The sequence below is a fragment of the Hoplias malabaricus genome, chromosome 17 (assembly GCF_029633855.1).
Source record: "Hoplias malabaricus isolate fHopMal1 chromosome 17, fHopMal1.hap1, whole genome shotgun sequence".
In the NCBI taxonomy this organism is placed as follows: Eukaryota; Metazoa; Chordata; class Actinopteri; order Characiformes; family Erythrinidae; genus Hoplias; species Hoplias malabaricus.
In genome coordinates, this window is record NC_089816.1 from 10,361,414 (window position 1) to 10,384,704 (window position 23,291).

The window sequence follows — 23,291 nt, forward strand, 5'->3', positions numbered from 1 at the left end:
GTGGATATTTAGTTTACTATATCATTTGAACACAGCAAATGTCTTTTGCATTTTGTGAAAATTTAAGGATGAATTGACCAATAGAAATGCTCCATTATCATTTGGAATATAATCTTTTTTACACAGACTTTCATACAGTACGGTGTGTTTACTTAGTCAATATTTTATACAAAAGGGCTCCTAAGACAGAGTTTGGATCGTGGGGTAAGTGTGTGTAATGGTGGGAGTGTCTTCCCTTGGACCTTGTTGACACAGAATATGACTTATATAATCTTGCTCGGTGTGTGAAGTCTGTAATGTGAAACATAAGCAGAGTTATTAACTTGTGGATTTGCGATGTGCCAAACGGATAAAGTAAGAAACAGTCATAGGAATCCTTAGTCATGGCGCTGTTGTATGGAGACTACAGCAAAAAATCTTAGCCATAAATTAAGCTTGAAATGCAAACAAACCAATGCCTCATTTACACAGAATTTCATAAAAACTTCATGAGAGGTGTTAGTCTCTTTTTCACATGATGTTGGGCTGTTCATAGCCAGGAGAGACCTTGATACAATATGAAAGTTTACAATAACACAACCAGGTTGTGTTTAGATTTCCTGCTAGGAAACATACATAAAACAGTGATAAACTGATGAAAACAGCTGAGTACATTTCTGAGAACCTTTCTGCTGTAATTTCAGATCAGGGGCTCCCCTGTCACAGACAGAGACAGATGTCTTGGTAAAGGTCTGAAACATTCTCCAACATTAGTGACCTGTGCTACAGCTCCTGACCTCTGCCCTGTCCTTTTACTGTGTGGGCTTCTCCTACAATAGCTTCTTTATACTACACTTTGGACACACAGTGAGACCAGACTTGAACAGCAGAGCACCTGGTCCGGCAAACCCCACAGGACAAGCCTTTAATCACAGTGCTTTTATGACTGCACATGAGCCATACACAGTGCCTGCCACAAAAAAAGGCTGTAAAACTGGTGGGGTTCCAAGTGACACAATGGTCTAGGTATTAAACCTATTAACTGGATATGGCAAATTTAATCTCTGGTAATGCTCAGCTATCCATGGCCAGGAGTCTTAAAGAGTTAAGTTGTTCTTAGTGTGGATAGAAGGGACCATCCCCACCCCTCTCATTCAGCATGATGTTAGTCAACTCAGGCATCTGTTAGCTGGAATAAAGTCTTGGGCAATTAGCATTGTCCTCCAGTGTAATGTGCTGTTTTCTTGCAGCAGTTTGAAAAGAAGTGATAGCTGGCTTGGGATGATTCATGTCTTATGAACAGGCAATGTCAACAATCTTCATACACGTAGGGTTTTCAAGTATGGTTATCAAAAATGGGGCAGGTTGACAGCATGGGCCCGGGCCCAAAAAGTGGACTATTGCTTCATGCAACTATGCTGCTGAACTTTAATACAGATAATAAGGTATATAACAAATGCCTTTTTTGACAGATTCCTTTCCATTTAACATTTGGCCCTAAATAAAAATAAACGAATTGACCATTGACCGTTATTTTCTGTTCATTCCAAACCCTTTAACTGTGTCTTTTTTAAAACTTTATTAAAAGTAAGCACCACATTTTAGCAACCAGAAGTAATATAGACTTGATAAATGATTAGATAGAGTGACCAGACGTCCTCTTTTACCCGGACATGTCCTCTTTTTTAGACTTAAATAATGTCCGGCCGGAATTTCACAAACGTCCGAGATTTTGTTTTTCTAGAGCTTAGAATTTCGAGAAGTGTTTCGTTCACAAACTAGTTCCGCCCTCCCCTACTCCGTTTACTTCGCTTGAGTGAGAAGGGGGCGTGGTGAAGTAGCCTAAAATCTTCTGATTGGACGGTCTGTCTGTAGAACTACCGTTATTGATCGATAACATTCTCTGTAAACATTTAATTGGTCAGTCTGCACGTCAGTAGTCCTTGTTTACGTCAGGCAAAGCTCATGTACCTACCCTCATCTCGAGCAGCTATGCGGAAATGTAAATGTAAGTTCTCGGATGAATTAAAAAAGAAATTGCTATGTTTTGTGTAGCAAATAAAGGTGTAAAGGACCTAAAAGCACAACGGCAGCGACGGGTGAGAGCTCATCAACCCCCATCCCGACGTGTCCTCTTTTTCACCGTCTCAGATCTGGTCACCCTACATTACAGCATCGCTGAGAAGAGACTATGATAAATTACCTTAACAACATACAACACATTTCTGTTCGAGGGTCCAGTAAAACTCTGTGATGTTGAGCGGAGCTCGGCTGAAAACTCTGTTTAAACCGTAATGATATAAACACTCCTGGCACACTTGATCCCTCGCGCCCTTTTTGCTCGTCATCGAAGTGCACACTTAGGGAATGGATTAGGACTTATTGTAGGAATTGAGACAAAGGGAAGACTGGGCTGCTAAATTCCGGACATTTTTGGCGATTTATAAATCCCGGCGGAACGCATAGGTCACAAAAAGAGGACATGTCTGGCGAAAAGAGGACGTTTGGTCACCTTCTCATGAAGTCCCACACAGACCCTTCCATTCTATTTTTTTTTATGAAAGCGCTATTGAGTCTTGTGAAGACGACACAGATATGTCACGTAGGCACTTGTGGCAGACAGACATGCATCAAGCATACGTTATATACTACTGTGTATTTATCAGAACACAATGTCTGTGTGTCATTAGCTTAACGCTTTCACGATGCCTTCGTTGAAAATTAACAGGGGCGTGCACACGGTTCCTAGCCGTTCAGGTACATTAAAAGAGTGATTATTATTTGGACCCAGACCATACCCAGACTGTCACTGTCTATTATATTATTTAACCTTAGTTTCAACTGTAATTCCATGGCAGTTGGCACTACCAGTTCCATTACTGCTTCTCTGAGCAAGGTACCAAAAACCCAACTGCTGCTCCCCTCCACTAGTGATGGGAATTTCGGCTCTTTTTGGAGAGTCGGTTCTTTTGGCTCGGCTCTTCCGGCTCCTAAATGGCTCTTTGTTTTACCACTTATTTCCACTGGCACATAACAATATTACCTACATTTTACATGACTATATGGACAAAATATTATTGTTCAATATTAAAAATAATAAGTAGTGTTGCAATGGGCAATTGTTTTTATGGCTGTCTTGTAATAACTCACTGATTGCACTCACACATTCAATTGTATAAATAACTGGATTTTTATTTAAACACCTTAATAAAAATCACTTGTAAACTCTGAAATATAGCCAATGGAACCCAAAAGGTAGGTATTACAAAATAGCTTTTTAAATTAAATAATCCATTTCTGGGTAATAAACAAATACTCTGCAAAGTGCAAAACAGCAGCATTCAACGTTAGTGATTAAAACTGTCAACAAACATTTAACTGATTTAACATTTTCTTCAACTATTGTTTGGAAGGCAGATTGGCATTCAGGAAAACCAAGTGTCTCAGCTTAGAGGGTTGGAGCTTGCTTGTTGTTCTCTGATTGGTTGAATGAACGCTCATCGTTCACTTACAAGAGCCGGCTCTTTGAACCGGTTCGTTCGCGACCGACACATCACTACCCTCCACTGTCCCTAAAGCACTAGGGTGTGTGTGATCACTGCTACAGATGTGGGAGGTATCATTTGTTGTACAAATAAATGTATGTTTATATATTTTAACACAGTTCTCTAGGGTCTTACTGAAATATCTGATGATGTTTTGGTCAAAACACCATAAACACTCGGATCTCCTCATCTAAATAGCCTTATTCAGAATGACTGTCAGCACTTGTTTCCTTAAATAAGAATGAGTCACAGCTCAGTTCAGTGTGATAGCCCAGGGTTGAGGAGTGACAAACAAAAGCGGTGGGTTTTAGCCAGATTCGCTTGCTTCTACTCTTTGGTATTCTCATTTTAGTCATATTTAATCAGTACGCTTACTTTTCCTCACTTGTGATGGTTTTGAACATTGTTTCAACATGCTTTCACATCAACATGTGTCACACATAGCACTTTTGTCCAGGCAGCAGATAATGGTCGATAGCCCCTTTATAGCATGCTTAAACTATATAGAGGGTACCATATTTACTGAGATATTTATCTTATCAATGGTTGTTCAAATGGACATCAAACATCTGGGCAGCAGGCTGCAGACCACATTCAAGGTTTTCCCATTTCTGTCTTGCTGTGTTACTCCCTCTGGTGATTTCAGTTTCGAGAGAATTGGCAGTCACTTCTACATGGCTCAACTGCTTGTGATAGGTATGAAATTATATAACATGTGAAAGAAAAAAAACACACTTCTAATGTTTAGTCATTCGTGGCAAGAAATGTATAAATATAAAATGCTAAATTAATCAGAATTAAAGAAACATCTGTGATCTGAGAGGGTTTCTTGACAAAGATCGCCCCCTGCTGGACACTTATGGAACATGAGTGATGAAAGATTCCAAAAACCTTAATTAGTACCGTTTTAAAATCACATACAGTTTTATAGATCACTCTTGTTTAATTTTCTACGTGTAAATCATTTAATAAAGTCACAAACTGAAATATGCTCCTTCTAATTTTTATGTAGAATTTAGCTGGAGGAAAAAAACAAACAAAATGCATTTCAAATGAACTGAATATAACATAACAATTAAGCATGTCTCCAAAAAGCTGATGTAAAATGTATGTTTTATTTACAAATAGATATTAAAGAGAAATTCCACCAATTATTTGTAAAAGTAAGCAAAATGTATGCGCAATGTCTACGATTGTGTGGAACTATTGTTCCCTCTTGTTGGTTTATGTTCAGTGGCTCTGCATCTTGAATGGTATATTTCAGGGGGAACAAAAAAAAAAACCAACTGTTGTTGGTATATTGCTGAAGTTTAACATTTCTATTCACTGTTTCAATTACCACAAAAACCCATCTGTAAATCTTTTTGTTAGTTTTGTAGCACTTTCTGTCATAAACAAATCAACTTCAAACATTTCACTGAACACTGTCAGCCTCAGTGACCATGTCATCTTCACTGTAGGGCGACTAGCCAGTGTCCTTGCCCTAACATCAGCTTTGCTGTTACACCCACAGCCTGCAAGGCAGGTGTTTGTCCCTGTCTTATTCTATTAAAAATCACTGGTTGAGCTGATGAAGTGTTTTCATAACCCTTGTATGCCCAGTGCCAGTGGAAACGTCAGAGCCACATGACTACAGCTAACATTTCATGCTGAGTTTGAACTACCACCTAAAGTCTGCCATCACCCTCTCTGTTCTGGTTTGGACTTGGACTACACCACTCTTAAACCTTGACTGCAGGCATCCATGTATTCAAAGAATGGTTTGTCAACTAGTGCGAAGGCCAGGATTAGTGTCTCATACAGCCAACAGCAGAACATCTGGAAGGACATGGAGCCTACAGCACCACCACGGTATCATTTAATATATCGTATAAGTATATAAACATGTCTGGAAAATATGCCAGTGTTCATGTAGTATGTATTTGTTCAGCAATACTGTTTAATAGTGGTTAATATCTCCATAAATCCCTAACTGCTACCTGCTCCGAACTGTGAAGGTGGGACATATCACAGAATGACTGACAGTGGCATTGTCTTGGCTACATAAACAACACAGCATGAGTAGCTTAATAGCAGCACTAACCAGAACCAGGATAAGAGTCTGCATGCCATTTCTAGAAGCTAAAATGTTGGTGAGGCATCAGCAATAAGGCTGGGGATCTGCACATTTCGAGAAACTCATCCTTTACTCGGTCCGGCTGCATGAGTTTTATCACAGAAGAGAAGTGCAACTTGGCATTAAAGCCACTACCTTGAGAAACTCAGAGTCCCAACAGAGCTATAGAGGCTGAATGCCCTGTAAGACCACATCTTTATGGAGATGAGTGACATAAACATATTGTTGTGCTTTGTTACATAAGACAAATTAACCCTGCCTAGCTATGATCCAGCAGAAGAAAACTACAGAAGAATATTTTATTTAAAATGTCTCAATATCTGCATCAGTATTTCTGTACCACTTCAGAGCAAAATAAACATGAGTTATAAATAATATTTAAATAAAAAATATGAAAATGCATAGGCATTGGTTTGCTGTGAATATGCCTCCTGGTGTCTAACACATATTTTGCTATAGGCTTAAAGTCTGATTTTGCCTTCACCTTTTACGCTTATCAACACTGAACACTCAGAAGACGTGCAAGTTGACTGGTCATTTTAAAATAATAAAATAATAAGATAATCCCATGGTCCAGGTTGCAAAGGCTGTAAAAAAAAATTTTTAAACCATTCGATTTCTCTACAATGAACCAATGTACATCAAATCATTTTGAATGGCATTGTTTACATCTGCACAACTAGATTCTGTAGAACATTGGTAAAATAAGATGAATTCCACTTTAACAGAACAGATCAAATTTATAGGGAGGCAAAGTTGCTCTGCAGGTAGTGTGGCTGCCACACAGCTCCAGGGTCTTGTGGTTGTAGGTTAAACCCTTGCCTAAGGTGACTGTCTGTAAAACGTCTGGTGATTTTTCTTTTCGCCCTGTGTCTGCATGGGTATCTAACAGTGTTTTTGAGTGATTGGGAGAATGTGTGTGTTTCCTTGTGAGGATTCTGGGTAAGCTCTAGCCACACCGTGACCCTCAACACGATGAACCAGTTGGGAAAATCAATTGGATCAAAATGATGCAGGCCTAAATGAGGTAATTTCAAATAATGCCAAATAATTAAAAAAAAAAAGCTTTTTTTTTTTTTACATGTAAATGTGTGATAGATCACTCAAAAAATCTGGAAGTCACAGCGGATTAGTAAAACAGATACATAGGGGGAAAATAGTTCAATTCGTCCCCAAATTCGTTTAAATAGATTAATTAAAGAGAATAATAAGCTCCTGCGTCTGCGCAAGCTCGCGCCTCCTGATTGGGCGCCTGCGCTGTGGAGTTTTCAAAGCCAGACAGAGTGGAGCCAAGCGGCGTGACGTCACGCAGCTGCAAACCAGCCAGAGCGGTCCAAAGGAAAGGAGTGCAGACCATAAGTGTCCTTCCGCCAAAGAACTGCTCTCTTCATTCTGCACTGTGGAGTAATCAGCTAGTTATTTTCTCATATTTACACATAAGCACAACTGAGGCATAACTAAAAATATCACCTTTTGCATTACATTAATGTTTGATTTTATAAACAGAAGAACAGAAAAAATTTAACAAACCAATGGTGAAATGCTTAATTTAGGTACATCACTCAATCACAGTAAACAAGAAATAATCTATTATTCATTTTATTATTATTGTGGTTTAATTTTTTAATTATTATATAACTGCATTTATGCTAAATTGTTGAAGTGTCTTATCAGTACATGTGAGAGAGATAGATGCCTCTCCTTTTTATTATAAAAGGAAATATAACAGGCTCAAACCTGTAGCCAGGCCCAAACCTGCTAGTCTGAAGTCTAGCAAACATCAGCAGCTCAGTGCACTTTGATGAGCTGATCAGACTTGTTTATTTTGCGCTATATTATATTCAAGCATAATCTGCAACAATGACAATGCCATTATTTCAATTGGTATTATATATTTAGTCTTGTTTAGCAGATAATATCAAAATAGAAAGATAAAACATAAATTGAGGATCAACACTGTCCTGAAGTCCTGAATATTATTTTTAATCATTACAAAAGAAGATTGTTATTATATTCCTGAAAATCAGCCCAGGTAAAAGCAGCCACCAAAAACAGATTGAGTCAGAGTATAAAATCATGAGGACAAAATAAAGAAAGATCTGTAGAATTGTAATGTGGATTCTTAGTTTATCCATCAGCCCAGAAACTAAAGCTTATGTTATCTTCTTTCTGGGATTCTTTAGATCTGGAAAAAAAAGATAAACGCTGCAGAGTCAAAAAGCATTAATGCATATAATTAATTAATTAATGTACAGGAAAAAGTAAACTGACTAAAATAGATATGATTTCACTACAGATCCCTGCTATTGACATTGATTTAAATGTATTACTTATTTATTTTATTTTTTTTATAATTCTACTTGTTATTTTGTCTTGTGAATGCTTAGTCAACGAAAGTTGTTTTAAGAGTACCTAAATATCTAAAGATGTACTTTCTTCCTTACTTACTTATCTTTTCATGATAAAAGAAATGAATGCGAATGATTTAGTAATGTGTGGGAATAAGATTCATAGAATAAGATTCGGAATCATATTGATTCTTAGTAGATTTAACATTGCTTTAAGAAAAACAATCAGCAATGGATGTTTCAATGTGACTGGTAAAATCCCCCAACAACTCATTCAGAAACTGGACAGACTGGGACTGAACACATCACTGTGCAACTGGCTGCTTGACTTCCTGACTGGAAGACCACAGGCAGTACGGGTTGGCAGTAACTCATCCAGCACCATCACTCTGAACACGGGGGCTCCCCAAGGATGTGTGCTGAGCCCCCTCCTGTTGACTCTGCTAACCCACGACTGCTCTCCATCACACACCTCCAACCTCTTCATCAAGTTTGCGGATGACACTACTGTGGTAGGCCTCATCAGCAACAATGATGAGTCACACTACAGGAGCGAGGTGAGCCGGCTGGCCTCTTGGAGCAAACACAACAATCTCTCTTTGAACCAAGACCAAGGAGATTGTTGTGGACTTCAGGAGAACCCACACACAACATGCCCCTCTATTCATCAACGGGGCTGCTGTGGAGAGGGTGAGCAGCACCAAGTTCCTGGGTGTGCATCAACACAACATCACTGGCCAAGAAGGCTCACCAACGGCTCTACTTTCTCCGCAAGCTAAGAAGAGCAAGAGCTCCCACCCCCACAATGATCACCTTCTACAGTGGGGCCATCGAGAGTATCCTGACTAGCTGTTTCACTGCGTGGTACAGGGCCTGCACATCATCCTGCCGCAGAACCCTCCAGCGTATTGTGAGAACTGCTGAGAAGATCATTGGTACCTCTCTCCCCTGCCTCCAGGACTTATACAGCTCCAGTCTCCTACGAAAAGCCCTCTGCTTGGCAGGTGATCCCACTCACCTGCTACACAGCTTCTTCAGCCTGCTGCCATCAGGGCGGAGACTGCGTAATCTCAGGGCTAGGACCATCAGGCTGTGAGAATGCTGAACTCTCTCCCTGCTCTGCCCCCCTCTCACTTCTGCCCCCCCCCACACACACACACTACTCAGCAACCTTATCACTTACCACCAATACCCAACTGTGACTTTGAAAATCAGGCAGGCACTCAATCACTTTAACCAGCCTCCAGGCTTCATATCCCTGTATTTGCTCTACTGTTGACACCGGGTCTGTTTATATTGGTAAATATAAACAGTCAGACCTAACTGTGACTTTTTCAATAGAACTGGTATGCACTTGTTCACTTTACATAGTTGTTATACGATTATCTTTTACTACTGTTTACTCTGCCCTGTACATAGAGTATCCTACCTCCTTCTATTACAATTTTTTTGCACTATTGTTTACACTGCCATGTACATCCATTATCCTACCTCCAAATCAGGTTATTGTCTTCAGTCAGTGTCCCATTGACACTTGTATGTCTATCAGTGAGCTGCTGGTATCGTATGTCCTGCACTTGCCTTCTGTTTGTTCACTCTCATATATTTATATACTTAGCCTAGTTGAATTTAGTCTATTTTTTGTTAAATGTTACTGCATCTTGGAGAGGAGAGTAATGTAATTTCAATCCTTTGTATGTCCTGTACATATGCAGAATTGACAGTAAAACTCTCTTGACTCTTGACTTGAGAATGTTTAGTACTGGCTTCAGTATTGGTTTTAGTTTTGTCAGATATGTAGACCTACATATTCCCTGGTCAGTTTATCCTTAAAATATACACAATACAAAATAAAAAATATAATCATCTGATATTTATAAAAAAAAAATTGCAGAAAAGTTCAAATCTATTACCAACTTATTTACATGTAAATTAGTAAATGTGAATACATGTTTCTAAATATACTTTCGAAATATGTATTTCTTTTGATGCTAAATTTTAGATTGTATGATGTATGACGAGAGAGAGAGAGAGAGAGAGAGAGAGAGAGAGAGAGAGACTGAGACTTGTCAAAGAGGCGGATGGATATGAGCTGCTGTTATTCGGCTCCAGTCTCTTTGACGCCAGGCAGGAGAGACGAGGAGCGGGGAAAAGAGAGGGACTGAAAAAAGGAAAAAGAGAAACCCTTCTTCATGTTGGTGTTTGTAAAACAGAGGAAAGGTCGAGGGACGCTGCGACTTTTATCTGAGGTATGCAATCTTTTGATAGTCCCGGAGTAGATGAGCGAGGTTGTGTGAGCATTTTATTTCTCCCTCGGAAGAGATTTCTCGGAGAGAGGAGTGGAGACAGGAAAAGTTTTCTGGGGCTAGCCGCTAGTTTTGTGCTAATGTAACGCTGGGGTAAAGTGAAAATAAAAATAGGCGAGATTCAACTTTTAATAACTTTTAGGAGTTGTTCCTCGCATTAAAGCGTTGTTCGTGGGATACTGTGATCTGAGGACAAGTTTAAACAATTATTGTGTAGAATTCGGGCTAGTGTAGCAAGACAGCGTAACTTTTTAAACAACTAACTTGATAAACGTTAGCTAGCCAGCTTGTTAGCTAATTAGCTTAGCTGCATATATTGCTAGAAGAAATAAATGTAGGTTACAGAGACTTGAGTTTGTACTGGAAGTGATGGTGTGGTAAACTTTTGAAACCCTTTAGCTCCGGGTTTTTGTGTAAAGACTCTCCACAGTGATTCTGATAGAGCGGCTCCGAGATGGAGACCGAAAGTCATCGCAGAAACGTGTCGTGGCTTGTCTTTTCGGCTGCTACTGTTTTACAGACAGTGAACTTACTTATGCTCATAACTAAGTCCAGATGTCTCTGAACAACTGCCTCTCTTCAAAAGTCAAAGTATTTGTTATATTTAGTTTAAAACCCTGCGTGTTTACCTCTACTCAGTAACAGCTTCGGCTTTGGGAACCATGTTTTCCAAGACTTAACGTTACATTGAGTCCGTTTTGACGTTGGGTTTAAATCAGTATATAGGCCAACAAGGGCTATAAGGGCTTTATTTGAAATATTTCAGAGGCACTCATTAAATAAGGTTGATTTTACTTATTTGTTTGTAGATGCTATTTTGCTAATTGAAACTTTCACCTCCTTTTGTCAACATAGGCGTCCTACATGGAATGCAGCATATTTAAAAAGCACCTTTTATATTTAACACTACACCGTCTGGCGAAAAAGAAACAAAAGGCACACACTCGTGTACCACTCAGGGGTCCTGGGTTTGTGGGTTCAACCCCTGCCTCAGGACTGTCTGAGAGGAGTTTGGTGTGTTCTCGCCATATCTGCGTGGGTTTCCTCCCACAGTACAAAAACAAGTGTTGGTAGGTGAATTTATGAAATTGTCCACAGGTGTGAGTGAGTTACTGGCTCAGAATGTGATGACCTGTGATGGATTTGCACTCTGTCCAAGTTTGTTCCTGCCTTACACACAGTTCAGTTCAGTGTAAGCTCCAGGCCCATCTCAAGCAGTTACAAATAAACTATGAATGAATAACCTTCACAGTATATTTTGTCAGCTCTATTTGTCATACGTGTACCTTTTTGTAGCTATACAATTACAGACTATAGTCCTCTGTTTCTCTGCATACTTTTAAGTCCCCTTCAATGGCCTTGACCCCACAGGACAACCACAGAGCAGGTAGGATTTAGGTTGTGGGTCATTCTCAGCACTCCTATAACACTGATATGGTGGTTATGGTGTGTTAGTGTGTGTTTTGCTAGTAAGAGTGGATCAGACACTGTAATGCTGCTGGAGTTTTTAAACCCTTTATTGTGTCATTGTCTAGTGACTCCTGATGGACTAGGGAATGATCAACACAAGCTGCTCAGCAGCTGTTCTTTACATCAGATCATGACCAGGTTCCAAGGCAGGATTTTAAAATGGCCAGAGGATATGTCAATATACCTGGACAATCAGATTCATTATCAGTTGCAGCTATAGGGTCATACCAGCCTACCGTTTATATCTGTAACTTTTAGGGTTAGCAACAAGGTAGGTTTTTTTCTAAAATGGGCAGTATTCATAAAAACCAGCAGTAGGCAAATAGGCTTTATTGCTTTTCAATGAGAAGTTAATATCTGACCTTTTTTGTGTTCCTCTTTTATTTTTTTTATTTTACTCTTATTTATACATGTCCTCTGACTAATTTTACAAGCTGTCTTTTAATGTTGGTAATTTTATTTTTCTTTTACTGTACGGCGGTTTTCTTGATGCATGCACACATTCTCAGTTTGAATAAAAAGAGTGAACGCATTAATTGATTATATTCAAGTATCATTCAGGCATTAATGTATTTGTGGTTGAGCATAATTTTAAATGGAATAAATGTGCCATCCATGAGTGGCATCAAAGCTGCAAAAACAGTCAACCCTAAATCAATTTTTTATGTGATGTTACAACAACCAATACATTTGAATACATCCACCTATTCACTCTACAGCACTTTAGACCTTTCCACTCTGTCTGAAACTTTAAATGCTCACTCTGGATTGCTTTTTAAACCAGGCACAATACAGGCCGGCCCTCCAAAATAGAAGTCAGTTTTCAAATAAATCAGGTACAGTAACACATGTAAAACAGCATGTTTACTTCTATGGGCAGGTGAATTAAGAACAAATTAGTTTGTGTTTGGGTGAACAAAATAAAACTCAAGAAGTATGAATGATATTGGCCCTTTAAATAATTTGTGACTGACCTGTTTTCAGCAAAAGATCATCCTTGGCAGTGTTTGTTGTAAGATCATGTCCTTCGTATTAAGCTCTTGCCTGTATTATGTGATTGATTTTTGTTGGTGGTTGATTGGGGTTAAATGTTGATGATACAGTGCTATATTTGACAAGGACATTTTTGTAACCTTGGAAGAATAATAACCATCCGTCTAAAATAGTTTACAGATGTATCATCGGAGGTTGTTCTGTGATGAGGGTAAGATCTACATTTTAATGTCAGTGGCTTGTTTTCCTGACCTTACCAAAGTGGAGATAGCTTATCTCTGAGCGGTATACATACAGGCCTGCTTAAAAGTTCTTCAGATTAAATATTGCCTAAGCTTACTGCATGTTGTCTGAAGCTTTTGCATGAAAACCAGTGCTTCTAAAGTGTACACTGGCTGTTTGAATTATAATGCTCAGGAAAAAAGAAACTGGTGAGTCAAATGAAAAAGCAATTCAAAGTCATCCCAACAATCTCAGGCTGGTTATGGCACACCCAGCCAGTGTTTGGGTATGTTGGTCTGGGTTGGAAAGTGTTGGGTTTTTGTGGCTTCAGTACATCACAAAGCAAAGGCAACATATTCAAAATTTAAAGACAAGTGTAGTGGTGTAAGCTTGTTTATAAATACTGACATCTATCAGAAACAAAAAATACCAACTGCATATATTAAGAAAAACAAATTGATTACTAACCATTTTAACTGGATTTAGTGGAGCATATTTTATATAAATGGAAAATTTTGTTTGTCAATCTGCTCCTATCTCAGGGAAAAAACATCATTTGCTATAACTTAAGTGAATTTTCATGTTTTCTGTCATATAATATAGTACATGTTGCAATAAATGTGTTTGTGATAATATTCAGTTAGACCCCAACAAACCACTGTTTAATTGCAGTTTGAGCCTGTATGGAAAACATACCTTGCAGCTTAGAGTTGTTCCTTGAGCATTTTCACACAGAGTGCACATGTAAAAACGAATGTGATTTTTAACGTAGTGGAACCCTCACACCGCATCTGACACATGTTTTGTCTTGACTATCTTCCTATTCAAATTCATTTATTCTTCCTTTTCAAGCATTTTCCTGTTATTTCAAAAATGAATATGTTGTTTTACTGTAAACACTGCAACTAAACACACACTGAATCTCCCCAATTTCCAGAACAACATGGGGAGTTCAGCAGTGTTTCTGAAGTTCACTGGGGGAGTTTGAGGCTCTGCTTCTACCTGTTTCTCCTCTCATTAAAAGGGATTATAATTGCTTTAACTTCCACATTTTAGTTCTCAGCATGTTGGTTATGTTTTAAGCATTTGTGTTCTGCTACAAACAAGATGAGCTGTTCAGCCACTGCCATCCTGCTCATTTGTTTGTTCTGTAACCATGACAACAACCATCTGATTGGTCAGCCTGATTTTTAACGTGTCTGTCAACGCAGAGGGTGGAACAGGTTCTAATTCAAACTCTGATGCAGCATCGCAGCATGTCTGACAAAAGGCCTTTAAGTTTGTGATGTATTACACCCTGGCTAACTACATGTCTACACTGCAGTGATTGCTTATGGCGTTGACTCATTATCCAGTCTATAAAACACCATATGGATATGTTCATAAGTTTATGAACTTTATTTTGTGTGTTTAAGCATGCTGACATTTTTTTGTGAACTAGGTTTGTTGTTTTAAGCGTTAATGAAAAGGTAGAAGTTTAGTATCCTGTCCTAAGCATGCATATGTCCTGGCATGTAATATGTAATATAACAAAGTTCAGCTTTGAACAGTTACTAAGTATTAAATCAAAACTGTCAGTGTCTGTTTTACAGTAGATCTCAAATCAATTTTCTCAAAAGAAAATGTAGCATTAGTTTAAGGATGCAACATCTTATTAAACAGCCAAATTTGATGAAGTATTATTACAGCTTAAACCTTCCCATGTAAACATCAGCATGTCTCCAAAACATTGAATATGTGTAAAATGTATAATGAATAATATTGTGCTGTGTGGCCAACATAAATAATTAAATTGAACAGTTATTTGATTTTTAAATTTGCTTTTTGTAAAAGATGGCAAGTAGGATTATTGAAGAGATCATAGCAAAAACCCGCAGTGCAGATTAATATTGATACGGTTTCAAATCTTATATACAGATACTTTTGTTCTCTTGATTCTGTCTCACCTTTCTTATTCTTTTACCTTTTAATCAAATTTCAGGTGAAATATTATAGATTATGTTTAGCCTGGACACTGCTGTTGTGAAGCATTTTTGCTCAATGGATTTATTAAGAATTGAAAGTTTTCCTCCCTATAAACATGAGGACAAATATTTCTCCAGTGAACAGGGTTTTTTTTAATTATTATTTTATTTTATTTAACAAAGGCTAGCATGTTTTAAAAATGTAGGTTTTACCCATCCCTCTTGCTTACATTTAGAAATCTGTGAGATGAAGCAATTTGGTCCTGATGCAAAAAAAATTAATGATTAAACATTTAATGTGATAATCTTAAAGGGGCTCTTTTGGGAGATGCTGTTAAACATACAGTCCCACAAATGTAGTATGATGGTGATGATGGCTGTGTTGTCCAAAAAAAAATACAGACTGTCTCTGTGGATGATGCAAGTCTCCAGTGACAGAGGGCTGTATAGTGTCAAAACCAATAAAACAAAGCCAAGATAAGCTCATTGCCCCTAAGCTGTATGTGAGTGTGACATGCATCTTCCTAATATTTATTTTTTTAAATAAACGATTTGGTGAGACCTGAATTTCAGTGACTAGTCCCACAGTACACATACAACTTAAGGCTGCATATCTAACCCTGAGTCAGGTTTTTGTGGAGGTTTATTAAGGCCTAAAGTAATGGATGTGCTGTAGCACAGTGGGAGGCTGTCCATGAAGACTGGAAAATCAATAGAGGTAAATGCCTTAAATTGGTTTTCATTTAGAAGGTGGTGCAACGAAACTGGATCCAAATAAGAGGCAGACGGCTTTTGTAGGTCAGACTGAATGTGACTGTTGTATTTGGTTGTATGTCTAGAAGCTGCATCCTGTGCTTCCTGTAGTAAACGATATTGTATTGCTGTCATCAGTCTCACACCATTAAAAGCTTATCGCAGGAACAAGTTGTTAGCTTAGTGAAGTGTATATTGCTGCTGATAGTTGGGACTCTGAATAAGCAATGCCTTAATTCAGCAGTAGTTGATTTCAGCCCCATAACATTATTAGTTTTATCCCTTTAGCTGTTATATTTAAACACCAACGAAAAGCAAAAATAAGTATTCAGTTTAATGAATGTTCAGAAGTCATGTGCTGTGATTTATAGGAATAGTTCACTGGATGATTATCAAACATTTACATTAATGTCTCCTTGCAATATTTTTACTTGTTTCATGTCCAAATTTGTGTTTATGGCTTTTCTACTAAAGGAATAAAAGTATTTATCACATGGAATGACTTATTGTATATTAACATGGCCTTTAATGTCCTGTGCAAAAATTGTTACTGTAATGCCTGGCCTCACTTAATGCTTTGGATACCTCAGCGGTGTTAAGATCACCTGTGTCCATGCAGGGGCTAGACATCAGGGGGGCAGCACTGGGGTCTGAGGGATGAGGCAGAAGTAAGTGAAGAGATGACCTACTTTAGCCCAGCTACAGCACAGAGGAGTTGTATCACCCTGACTGAACTATACACCACTGCTCATAACATCCCAAGTGTTCCAAAATAATGGGTAGCTGACAGTCCATTACTACTTCAATATCTTTGTGTCCTATGAATAGTAACAGTTACTTCTGATGGGTTGGAGCTGATGTTTGGCAGCTGAAGAGGCTAAGGGGAAGGGATGTGGCTACAGGAAGTGGCTCACAGTGGCCTGATATCCTTTTTTGTCCTGCTTTTCTCACAACGTTTCCAGCAGCTGGGCTCTGCTGTTCTCTCCCTGTCCTGCTGACTCGCTCTGAGCGCTCCCTGGGTGGGGCATGGAGAGCCTGTTGCTTACAGATGCAACACAATAGTGCTCTGTTATAGCACACCACAACACATGGTTAATGTGTAGTTCCCAGGCCGTACTTGTCAGAATTACTGCTTTTTTTCCCCTTTAGAAAAATTAAATGCACATAAATAGTCTGGTATACATCCTAATAGAAATTCTGTTTTTATAATTTTAGTTTTACAAGGTATTGTATGTATGTATACATGTATTTAATTATATTTTTACATTTATTCATTTTCAATTTAATTCATTTGACAGGTTGTGTAGCATATATTAAACATAGCACATGCATATGTTTAATATATTCTTTATTCAGAGATCACCAGCATACCATTTCTTCTTACTGGTTAAAAATGGGGCATTTGGACAAATGTTTGTAAGATGTACATTAATTATTCTTGTCTCATACCAAATTAACCTTGTTTGACAGCCTTGAAATGGCTCCTCGTGGGTTGTAAAATGAGTAAATAAACCCTTAAAAAGAAAAAATGAGAAGAGTAACTATTAGTGAGGGATTGTTTAAATGTGACACTGAGTTTCCTTAGTGTTTTACTGTGTAAGTATGAATGATGGTCAAGCAGCATCTTATTAAATATAATTATATATTGGGACGTCTGAATGTTCTGTAGCTTTAAACTTGGAGTAGCATGGTAGGTTTGAATCAAGAGATTCTATGCCCAGGTAATAAAATGTTAACTAACACTTTACATAAATCTGTAATATTTCTGTGCCAAAGTTTGTATTTGTGGTTTAACTAAACTTTTCACTGTTTTGCAGGTGCTGATCTATAAACCTGCCCATTTCCTGTGCACATCCTGTGTTTAGCATGGATTAAGCCAGCTGCTCTCTACACAATCTGCAGCTATTGGTTTTAAAAGTATCAGTTCATCCCAAACTTTGCCCCTTGCACCAGTTCCCAAGTGGTTGTGACACCCCCATCCCCTGTCCTGCCCCTCTACAGCTGGCCTTCCTGAGCACCAGCAGCTGCGTCCTGCCTCCCTTTCCTGTCCTTGGCTGTGCAAGGCTAAAGCCCCTCAATACTCCCTAACAGATATACAGAAACACAACCATCCTCCTGGCTCAGCGCAGCCTGACTAGCGCTTGAGCTCCCTCCTCCCGGTGCACTGTGGCACGATGACCTCTATGTCCAGCCTGTTCTCATTCACCAGCCCAGCGGTGAAGCGCCTGCTGGGCTGGAAGCAGGGTGATGAAGAAGAGAAATGGGCAGAGAAAGCTGTGGATGCACTGGTTAAGAAGCTGAAGAAGAAGAAGGGTGCCATGGAGGACCTGGAGAAGGCCCTGAGTAGCCCAGGGCAACCCAGCAAATGTGTAACAATCCCTCGTTCTTTGGACGGTCGCCTGCAGGTGTCCCACAGGAAGGGTCTTCCTCATGTCATCTACTGCCGTGTGTGGCGATGGCCTGACCTGCAGTCCCACCACGAGTTGAAGCCTCTGGAAGTGTGTGAATACCCATTCGGCTCCAAACAGAAAGAAGTATGCATCAACCCTTACCATTACAAGAGGGTGGAAAGTCCTGGTAAGCCATGTCAATGTAAAAAGTATGTTTTTATATGCTACATAAAACAAATTTGCCTTGAACATATCATTGCTGTCCAAGTAAAAACATGTATCTCCCAAAATTAAAACTTTACTGGAGAAGGAATAACTTTCTAAACTTTCAATGGAAGTCAATGTAAAAATCTCATTCAGAGTAATTTTGGAGCACTTCTATTGGTCCGTTCATCATAAAATTTTCACACAATGTGAAGGACAGCTGTTGTGTTCAAATGATGTAGTAAAATAAAAATCTACAAAAATGGACAGCGACGATATTTCTCTTCAACAGGTACAAGATATTTCTCATAATTAATTTCTTGGTTGTAAAATGTCTCCACTATCTAATTCTTTTGCCTCCAAATGATATTTTGATCTGAGCAACTTATTATTCTCTCTGCAAGTAGGGGGTACTGTATTATCGTTTAAGGACAGATATCACATGATGCATAACAGAGGAAGCGCAGAAACTGAACTATTTTGCTTTCACCTTGAAGTGTGTGTGTCTCTATAGATAGATAGGTTGCACTCACTAGCATATTTCTATGCTAAAAGTAGAAGAATTTTTCTATAATGTATATTTAGATCTATAATTTGTATAATGACCAATCCTAACAATTCCTGAAAATAACAATGAATGCAATTTGTAATAAGAAAATATTCGTATATAAAATGCATTTACTTGAGCGACAGTTTTCAACTCTTCCATCAGTACTTCCTCCAGTGTTGGTGCCCAGACACAGTGAGTTCAACCCACAGCACAGCCTTCTGGTGCAGTTCCGAAACCTCAGCCACAATGAGCCACACATGCCTCTGAACGCCACCTTCCCAGAATCCTTTCAGCAGCACAGTGGAGGGGGATCCTTTCCAATTTCACCAAATTCACCTTACCCACCCTCTCCTGCCAGTAGTGGAACATATCCCAACTCCCCTGCAAGCTCGGGCCCATCCAGCCCCTTCCAGCTTCCAGGTATTCACAAATACAACTTCCCTTGATCTCAGCATATCTCAGCAGGAAGTGAACTATGTTGAACCTCTGAGTGACATCTGTGTGAGCAAACTATGTCGTCATAGTTCCCTTTAACAGTGTTGGACTGCTTAGTATATAATATAGACCAACATTTAACTTGTAGAAGTATTATGTAAATAGTGCAGTAAAGTGAATCACAGACTTTAATTATGGTAATTGGTAATAATTAATTGGGAGGCTAATGATTTTAATTTATGTGGTGCAATAAACAAAGCTGATGAGTTATGATGGTCAGTTGTTCAATGCAGGGCCCTGTGTATCTTGAACAATTGAAATGCCAGCTAAGCAGCACTGCAAAGCCCAATGAGATGAATGTGGTGCTGATGGGTGCCCATCGCTGGGCACAAGCCTGTCCGCTCCCCATTCTGGATCTGTAGGATTTGCTGATGCCTGCATCCACAGGCTGGGTGTTCTCAGGCGTAAGGAACGCTAATGTTTTATAACAGTCTGAGAGGGAGACTAAAGCTGCTTTTTATTCATGTGAATTGTTCTGTTCATCATTTTATCAGCTTTGTCCAAGCTTCATGGAGATGACAGGATTGTGATGAGGGAATATGTAGTACTTGTTTTTTGTTTGTTTGGGTTTATTTGCATTACCAAATAGATTTTACCATTTATTTATTTCTGTAATTTAGCATAATGATGTTGCATGCACACATATATGTATATATGCGTGTGTAAATAAACACACACCTACTTGGGTCTTGTCTTTGTAATAATCCTCCAGTGTTTATAGTAAACTTGCATCGGATTTGGATGCAAAAAATTGAGTAGAAAGCATATATAATTCGTGTAAACTTTGTCATGAAAATCTTCATTCCGGCTTTAAAATTTGTTGAAGGGTAGCAGTGAAATTGCTTTTTCTTCTTTTGCCCTACATGAACTATTGATGGAATTGGGCCTCCTTGTGGAAAGTAGAGTGGGCGATGGGTTGGTTTTGAATGGGTGTTTGATGTCAGGGACTTGCGAAATCAGACACTAAAAAGCTTTCCATAAAATGCAGGGGGTGGGGGTTTCCGGTAAAGATCCATTGAAACATTCACTCCAGGGTATTGATGTGGATGAAGCATTTGTTGGCAATAGTGTCTCCACTTCTGACTGCTTTCTTTGTGGTGTCTTTTTCCAGCTGACACCCCTCCCCCTGCCTATATGCCTCCCGATGATCAGATGGGACAGGATGGCTCCCAGTCCATGGATACTGGCAGTAGCATGGTGCCCCAGAACATGCCCAGAGGAGGTAAGGGTGGCAGTGCAACAATATATTTTATAGATTTATTTATGCACTGGCCTTTAAGTTACTGTTTTGTAAATAGTCAATTTGCCATATATATGAAATGCCACATATTGTATGTGTGTGTAAAATACTGTTTGTCTCTCTCTCTCCACCCCCCCCCCCCCCTTTTTTTTTTATTTATTTTTTTATTTTTACTTAATTTTATTAATTTATTTTTTTCTCTCTCAGATGTGCAACCGGTTGAGTATGAGGAGCCCAACCACTGGTGCTCCATTGTGTACTATGAGCTGAATAACCGTGTGGGTGAGGCTTACCATGCACCTTCTACGAGTGTGCTGGTGGATGGCTTCACTGATCCATCTAACAACAAGAACCGCTTCTGCCTGGGCCTGCTCTCCAACGTTAATCGCAACTCCACCATTGAAAACACCCGCCGGCATATTGGCAAAGGTATGAACACAGTTCACCGTATTTGTAACAACAGTGCTCTGTTTAATGTTCTGTATTTTTGCTAAAATGTAAAGTTTGCTGAATTTAGGCATTTATGACGAGTGCTTAATATGCTGAATAATATAATAATTCTAAATCCATTTGAACTTACCCAATCAGTTGTAATATATTTTAGCCATTGTAAAATCAGTTGTTTTCTTTCCTGGTTTCTTTTTGATTTTTAAATTAAGCTTAGTCTTTCTTCTTCTGTCATCAAATTTGAGGTGTCCACCTGTATTATGTTGGAGGAGAAGTTTATGCTGAGTGTTTGAGCGATACCAGCATTTTCGTCCAGAGTAGAAACTGCAACTACCACCATGGTTTCCACCCTACCACAGTGTGCAAAATCCCCAGTGGCTGCAGCCTCAAGATCTTCAACAACCAGGAGTTTGCCCAACTCCTCGCCCAATCCGTTAACCATGGCTTTGAGGCTGTCTATGAATTAACCAAGATGTGCACCATTCGCATGAGTTTTGTAAAGGTATATTTCCTGGTTTTATATCACATGTAATATTCTATGAATACTGATATGTATTGTTTCGTTTTCTATCTTGATGATATGAACTTTATGTTCTCTATCTTAAGGGTTGGGGGGCCGAGTATCACCGACAAGATGTGACCAGCACCCCCTGCTGGATAGAAGTTCATCTGCATGGTCCCCTCCAATGGCTGGATAAAGTACTGACTCAAATGGGCCCTCCTGTGAACCCCATCTCTTCAGTTTCCTAATGATGGGCTGCTTTTTGGGCTGGGAGGATTTTTTTTTTTGTATGTGGATTATTTTCCTTACATTTTTTCCCCAGTTTTGAAAGAAAAGGAGGTCTTAAGGGCTGAACTGTTTACACTACCTGCAAATGGGCCAGAACCCTGAAGCAGTCAGAACAATGAGGAAAAAACTGAAGCTACAAGCACATTTAGCAGAGGAAAATTCTAGGCAGTGGCATACAATGGACTACCTACTGCTTTAGCAAATACCCTTCATATTTGTTTTTAAAATTATGCTTGTATGAGTGATTTCTTTTTTCTCTAACTGTAGGTAGTCTTGTAGTTGAATGAAACTGAAATTATTTCATGTATCTTTACTTCAACTTAAACCAGTCAAAATGGCAATCTGATTCTGTGAGAATCTTTTTACTTGCTATGTTGTCTAATCCCATTTATTTTCAAGTAAGACATAGTCTATCTTATGTTTACTATTAGACTCTTGCTCACTACAGTTGTTTCCTTTTTATAGCTTTTATTGCCTTTAGGCAAAAAACAAAGTTACTGCTCTTAAATAAAGTCTCTTTATCTGATCATTTCCGGGTGCATTATTTTAGCTGAATTGTTGGATTTTGCAGAGGAGTTTGTAAGCTAAGGATTAATCAGATGACAAACTAATTTTTCACTTTATACTGTAATAATGGGTAACTAGAGTGTAAAAAGTATTGTTTTTGTTCTACTTCACTGAGTATTGTATCCATTAAATTTGAGTTCAGTTCAGATTAAACCTACTATGAATCTCCTGTGTACTTGTTTTTCAAGTATAAGCCTGGAGACACTGACTGTTATTTGGTGCCCTCCACTGGACAAAAGCAAAAGTGGAGAGGATGGTGATCATTGTATGACAGCACTATTCAAAGATATAACTACACTCACTCAGTACATTTTCTACTGCATGCAAGTTTGAGCATACCTGTTATATTTGTTTGCTTTTGCAGTTACTAAGAGTAACTGAGTACACTTCAGTGGATATAATGTATGGTTGCAGTTGATTGGCTGAATTTAAAAAAATAATATGTTGGGTGACATTTTATATTTAAAGCTTTACTCGGTATAAAACATGCTATAAATTAGCAGAAAGAAATGTCACTGCAATTTAGAGGATTTGTCTGATTATTCAGTAGCCAGAAACTGACTGAGGACAACCAGCACAAAGTGCAACAAGGGAGGAGCAATTGTCTCTTCACATCATGCCTGTAGATTTAGAGTGGGATCGTTTTTCAAAATGAATACTACATTATGGGTTAGTTTCCCAGACAGGGAGTAAGCCTAGTTTGGATATATCCTTTTTTCATTGGAAGATAATTAAAACTGCTGAGTACTTCAGGACAAGGCTTAATGCTTGTCAGGGAAACCCCTAAATTGTGATATATTTTGATAAGCTAGCTCATATGAGGTTAATTCAAAACCCATGGAAATGCAGAGGTATGATATAGCCAATTACAATGAATTAACCCAACCCCCACCTCAATTAGGTCTTAACAGC

The 23,291-nt window shown here is 38.8% G+C and overlaps 1 protein-coding gene across 1 annotated transcript; it reads left to right on the forward strand.

The window, feature by feature from the left end:
* The first annotated feature begins 10,080 nt into the window (after positions 1-10,080).
* smad5 (SMAD family member 5) lies at positions 10,081-22,507 on the forward strand. Its single transcript, XM_066649443.1, has 7 exons — positions 10,081-10,237; positions 17,514-18,273; positions 19,003-19,260; positions 20,447-20,557; positions 20,783-21,004; positions 21,268-21,524; positions 21,629-22,507. Exons 2-7 carry the CDS (start codon positions 17,871-17,873, stop codon positions 21,770-21,772), a joined length of 1,395 nt encoding a protein of 464 aa, XP_066505540.1. The 5' UTR covers positions 10,081-10,237; positions 17,514-17,870; the 3' UTR covers positions 21,773-22,507.
* The last annotated feature ends 784 nt before the right edge of the window (positions 22,508-23,291 follow it).

Bases quoted from the DNA above. Each gene is read 5' to 3' on its own strand.
- smad5 (XM_066649443.1), top strand. From the start codon at position 17,871: ATGACCTCTATGTCCAGCCTGTTCTCATTCACCAGCCCAGCGGTGAAG. The intron at 19,261-20,446 runs GTATTCACAAAT...GTCTTTTTCCAG, and splicing joins CAGCCCCTTCCAGCTTCCAG to CTGACACCCCTCCCCCTGCC. The intron at 20,558-20,782 runs GTAAGGGTGGCA...TTTCTCTCTCAG, and splicing joins CCAGAACATGCCCAGAGGAG to ATGTGCAACCGGTTGAGTAT.